Here is a 6389-nt window from a genome sequence, read left to right on the forward strand (position 1 = left end):
AACCTTATATCCATCCATCCCTATGTGCTGCAAATTATTGATTAGAATTTCACGTAGTATCCTGTCAAAGACTTTTGCAGAGTTGAACAGCAAACCCATTACCTTTGTCCAACTCAGCTGTCACTGCATTATAAAATGTGAGCAAGTTACTGAGGCATGACCTACCCTTCAGAAAATCATGTTGCCCCCACCCATACAGTATCCCATTTTCATCTATTCATTCTTTTATTTTGCTCTTAACCAACTTTGACAACTCCTGATCAGTCAATAATTTGCTACATCAGTCTTGGAGCCTCCTTTATGCAATGGAACTATTCCCTCCCACCTTGGGACTACATCAGAACTGATGCTCAGATTAAACAATGTGGTCAAAGGCACTAACAGTTCCCTAGCACCTTCACTTAAAACTTGAGCTGGCATACTAACCTAAATCCCATAGCTGTATTCACATTAAGGTTCTGTAATATGCTATGCACCTTCATTTCATTTACCACAGTTCCCATATATCTTTGCCTTTATTTATTTATTCGTATGGAGTTCCCTCCCTTTTCTCCCCCATCACTATTGGGGTGAGTTGAGCCCCCTATGGCTGAAGAAGATCCTTAAGCTCCTCACATCAGCGACAGAAATCGAACCTAGGACACTCCTTCCCCAGGCATATGGTTGCGAAGCGAAAAGCCACTAGGCTAACCGTGCAGACTTTTCATTACTGCAATATCTCCACCTGGAGGATATTCTCTTGCAAAGTGTTCACTTAGTAATTCTACTATTTCGACTGACTCAGTTATCTCCCTACCATCAGCTTTTTTTTTTTTTACAGTTCCAGCTTAATGATGTTATTCATCCATTAACTGCCACTTGATTTACTCACCTGACTCTAGGTATACAGTCTGCATTATTTCCCTCCAACACTCTACCACCTCCCATGCACTACCAACATCTAACTCTTGCAGTTTCACATGTCATGACACTGAGCTTGTCAAACTTACCAGCCCTGTAATTCCATACTCCCTGCCAATAGTAACTTAGTAACTGCATAAATTCCATTTTCTTCCCCCCATGTGTCCTCTCCTCCTTCCAATGTATGGTGTCATAATTGAAATCCTCAGAATTACTCGCCCTCCACTCATTGAGTGGAGGGCGAGTAATTATTATGAGGTGGTGAGGATAGTACTGCATTTGCCGATGCATACTATCCTCATCATCTTTTCCATCTTCTGGTTTATAGGCGCATCCAACTGTATATCTCACACCAAATAGCTCCAAAGGTGCTATTTTCACTGGCCTGCAGTTAAACTTCTCTCTTTAGTTGCGGTTCATCATTTGTCATCAATAACATCCCCCCTTTTCTTTTCTCTCTATCCTCCCTGAACACACTATACCTTTTACATTTTATCCCACTCACCCACCATTACAAGTAAACTAGCAGAACACATACATCAGCTGTTGTTAAATGGATACTTTTATCTTTTTTTTTTTTAATCCTTAAAAAAAAAGGAGCGTCTACTACACTTTATTATTGAGAAATGACAAACAGCAAAATATGAACACTAGTGTTTGGTGCGGTGAGATCTATTATAAACAATGATGTTTGCGGCAAAATATGCCGCATGACTCTGCAGGATCAAAACTTTATTTCCTATATACATTGGAATGACTCTTGAGGATAATGAAATATATTTATATAAACTGAAAGCTAAACGATTGCATACATTGTGTCAACATTCTTGGAAAACAATATATTATTCTTTCTTTATCAACCATTATTTTTCTGAAAAAGCGCTTACCTCGTAAATCTAACTCTCTGTCCCTTATGGGATTCAAATATTGAGCTGATAGCTGTATAAGTTCTGGAGTTAATTTTACCATTTTCAACTCAAATGCATGTAAAATAATAATAACGAAAAACCACTCACACAAAACGGAACGCGTTTATTTAACACGATGTACCTAAAACTGTATACGAATGGAAGTTTCACTTAGCGCCACCTTTGGGTACTATCCTCACCAATGTGAAATACAAAATATTGAATTTCGAGGAAATTGAACGCCCTACTAAATTATTGCTTAATTTTATGGAACCGTAGTTTCCATGTGTGATATACTTAACCACAATGGCATCGACGAATACCATAAAAACAAACCATTAGGGACAGATGGTAGGCTTTTAGCTCTAACTGGTTTCAGTTTACTATAAATTAAAGCAACAGTCTGGAAAGCGGGGAAGATGACACATTCCTTTCATTATATCTCATGAACTTGTTATATTTTAAGATCAACGGCCTGACATAGCGCATTTCATTATTGTACGATTAATTTATTTTAGCTAATTAGATGGTCTTCCCGGATATTTTGAACGCTAATCAGTAGCCAGGTAGAAGGCACAAATGTGCATACTAACTAATGCACTAACGAGATATAGCGCCTTGCATCCCATGTTCGACGAAAAAACAAGGCTGAATAATTAAAAATAATTCACTTTGATGAAAAACGCATCCCATGTCCACTTGCTGATACAATTTCCTCACCTGATGGAGCCCATCTCAAAAAGAACTGGACTGTTCTCAGACTTCGAGAGATTATAGCATAGGTGTTTATAAATAAAAATCTTTATACAAACTTGGGTCCAAAACGGAACACTTAGAAATAATTTTCCTCAATTAAGAAAACGTTGGAATTATAGAGGGAAAGAACATATGAGAAGCATACCATGTATCTGATAAACTGATGCTTATTCAAAAATTTATTATACACATTTAAAGCGGGTTCTAAAAAAACGAGCCTTCTATGAGTTACTCAACTCTGATTAGTTTACTAGGACTGTCCATACCATCTAGTCAGTTGCCAGTGGCGGACTGGCCAGGGTATCAGATAGCCCGATGGCAAGTGGGCTCCCCTTAAACATTAGATAATATGTTAAAAATGTTAATGACCTTTTAGAAGCTTGAAAATATAATAGAAGTTCCAATATTATTACTGTATGCAACTAAAATTTACTTTGTGTTACTATTTTAATAAAATCATTTTTCGAGGATACTTTATATTTAAGAATATAATAAATAACTCTGAAAAAATAATTCTGATATTGCGATTGCGCAATGATGCTCAGCTGTGAATCCCAGCCTGGGATCGTGACGGGCAGGCAGAGTCAACTTTCTATCGAGCTATTGCATACATTGCAAAGACAGCAAATATTTTTCATCGCGTCTGCCTCAGTTTAAGTGTACTTCGTCAACTCTTCACCTTGTGCTTGCTGTGTTTTATGCGTTTTATAAAAGGCATGTATTTAATTAATATTTTATATACTGTGGCCCTATGCACTTTAATTTAAATATAATGTATTTTCTTTCATTGTATAAAATTAGTATAAATATCATCATCATTAGTGTTCTGTCTATTGGCAGGTCCAATGGTATAACTCAGCAGATTCTCTTCCTTCAATTTCCTCTGTCTCTTGCTTCCTCCTTCATTTCCTCTTGTGTCCATTATATCATGAAGCATTATTAGTCGTCTCCTTCCTCTTGGTCGCTTTCCTTCAATTTTCCCTTCTATCATTCTTTTCAGTAGGCTGTCTCCTCTTAAAACATGTCCTATCCAGTTGTGCTTTCTTCTTCTTAAGGTCTTTAGTAAATTCGTTTCTTCTTCAACTCTTTGTAATACTTCTTCATTGGTGATTTTTTCAGTCCACTTTATTTTCTCTATTCCTCTACATAACCACATTTCAAATGACTCCAACATTTTAGCTTCTTTCTTCCCAATTGTCCATGTTTCCGATCCATATAAGGTCATACTCCAATAAGCGTTTTCTTTAGATTTTTATTCAATTTATTAATAAATATAATTTTTCTTGCTATAAAATGCGCATTTTCCATTGTTAATTCTTTCTTTTATTTCCATGTCACATTTTCCATTTTCTTGTATTATACTGCCAAGGTATTTGTATTGTCTCACTTGCTCTACACTTTCTCCATTCATCATCACTTTTGTACTTCTTCCTGGTTTCCTGGAGACTTTCATACTTACATTTTCTTTGTGTTAATTTTCATACCATATTTCTTGAATATACTCTGAAATTTTTGCACTGGTATAAATATACTAGATAGTAAATATATTTAAGCTGCAGTCTCAAATAATAATAATATATATGCGTAATGCAAGTTCAATAAATTATACCTTTTATTTACTCTACAGTTAAAATTACTGTGATTGTTAAAATTGTCGTTAATAATAGATGCATCTATAAACAATATTTCCATTGATGTTTTCTTGCCGCGTAATAGTAATTGTAGATGTTCATTTTTTTCGCAAATAGGATTATTTTTAATTAAATTTTAATTTCAGGAATATTACTCTTACCAGCATGGAAAAGAAAAAGTATAAATCTGGATTACTGAAACGCAAAGAACAACAAGAAACAGAAAGACAGGAATCAGCCAAGCGATGAAGATCTGTTACTGATTTTGTAATGCACAGCCATCATCGACATCAATCTACAGTTCTGCAACAAATAATCAAGAAGCAAGAAGCAATACTCATGGTGTTGATGCAATTACTTGTGAGTTACAAGAACAGGAAATAGCTACTTTGAATGTAGAGACAAATAAAATAGCATCCTTTACTCACCAACCACCCAGGCAAGGTACTTCTTCTGGCTTCATTGTTCCGGCATCTTTACTACCTGTAGTCGCAACATATGAACACATAGTTTCAACTAGTTACAGGGAATCAAGTATACATTCATGTATAAATTACTTGGTTTCTCAAGCACTTCCCATAAATGAACCTACACAAGAAAATGAAATATCAACTGCTCGAATCTTACAATATCCAACACCAGCATATCTGAAACAGATTTTTGCTGAACATCCATTTCAGCCACTTCATGATCTACCATTTGATGTTCGTTTGTATGAGAGGAAAATTATGAATGACACAGTCCCATGAAAATGCTAACATATAACAAAGAAACTAGGTGCCTATATTGTTCATACTGCTTGGCTTTGAGTTTCCCAACACTTGTAATCCATCACACATTGTACATGGCTTTTGTGACTACAGGCGTATTAACCAGAGCTTGGCTTTACACGAATCGACAACAACAAATGTCACTATTGTTCAGCAATTTATCAGTGTGGTTAATTATAACACCTCAGATTTTTTTTCATCTTCCCTAATTAAAAAGAAAGAAGCAGAGGAGAACTGTCATGAGGAATTATAGACATCATAAAGATGTTAGGCAAACAAATCATTCCTTTTCGAAGTCACAGAAATGAATCGGCCTGCACTCTGGATAATGAGGTTCTGAATTGATGGCAAAATATGACCCCATTATGGCAGCTCACGTTTCTGCAGCACAAAACAAGTCTAGACAAAGAATCCAAGTACAGAACGTGGCGAACTTGTTATATTCCTGAATAAAACAATTATTAACATGTTAATCCAAATTATGGAGAATATGATAAAAAGAAAGAATTAGACTTGAAGTTTCTCCACAAAATATTATTCTATTCAAGTTGATTCAACACAAGATACTTCATCCATCAATCAGTTTAGCATTATTATTCGGTATGTGCTTAAAGGTTTATCTGTGAGCGACTATTATCAGTTGTGCCATTTAATGATGGTACAGGACAAGGACTTTTTGACCTATTGACTGAAACATCACAGCATCTTAAAATCGATCCCAAAAATGTTCATCTGATAGTACAGATGGAGCTGAAAGCTACCATGTCGAGTATAATGGTTTACAAAGTAAAAATTACTGATGTGGCTGATCTACATAATCATATATGGAGCTGTGCCCATCTCGGGAATTTGGTGATAAATGAAACAAAAAAAAGTGTTGCATGCCTGCAGTTTCTTTTTTCAATTTGCTCCAGAATTTTTCACCGTTTGTGAAAATATCATTCACACGAGAATGGCTCTATGGATAGAAGTTGTTGGATAACATCCAGGACAAGATAAAATGAAATGATTAACACTAATTGGTGACACAGGATGGTCAGGAAAATTTTTTCAGCAAAAATTATATTTCGACGTTTTGATAATGCAGTTGTCAGTTCTTTTGTACATCTATTGCCATGCTTATCAATGACACAAGATTTAGACAACTTTGATGTGAAAAGAAAACAAGAAGCAAAAGTTTTACTTAAATGTCTTCTAATGTTTGAAACACTATTTACAACATTTACTTACTGCATATATTTGAAACTAAAGCCCCGTTATCAAGTTATTTTCAGACAAGTGGTTTAAATATGTTTGCTGCATGGAGTTTAATAGATTCAGCTACAACAAAGTTCAAGGAACAGATAAGAACATTTGATACACAGCAAGGCATTCTTAGCAAGGCACTGGAATTTGGAAATAAATGTAATGACAAGATTTCACAT

At 35.4% G+C, this 6389-nt stretch overlaps 1 protein-coding gene across 1 annotated transcript in view; it reads right to left on the reverse strand.

Annotated features, from left to right (window-relative positions):
- The window catches only part of LOC150099664 (U2 small nuclear ribonucleoprotein A'-like), a 146915-nt gene extending 144964 nt beyond the window's left edge, over positions 1 to 1951 (reverse strand). Inside the window, exon 1 of the mRNA XM_090403676.1 lies at positions 1788 to 1951. Coding sequence (XP_090259802.1) covers positions 1788 to 1869 — 82 coding nt within the window. The 5' untranslated portion in view covers positions 1870 to 1951. The remainder of the gene's footprint in view (positions 1 to 1787) is intronic.
- Between the last annotated feature and the right edge of the window lie 4438 nt (positions 1952 to 6389).

Source organism: Typopeltis vanoorti, chromosome 14 (assembly GCF_054136105.1).
Source record: "Typopeltis vanoorti isolate ZY-2024b chromosome 14, IOZ_Tvanoo_1.0, whole genome shotgun sequence".
NCBI lineage: Eukaryota > Metazoa > Arthropoda > Arachnida > Uropygi > Thelyphonidae > Typopeltis > Typopeltis vanoorti.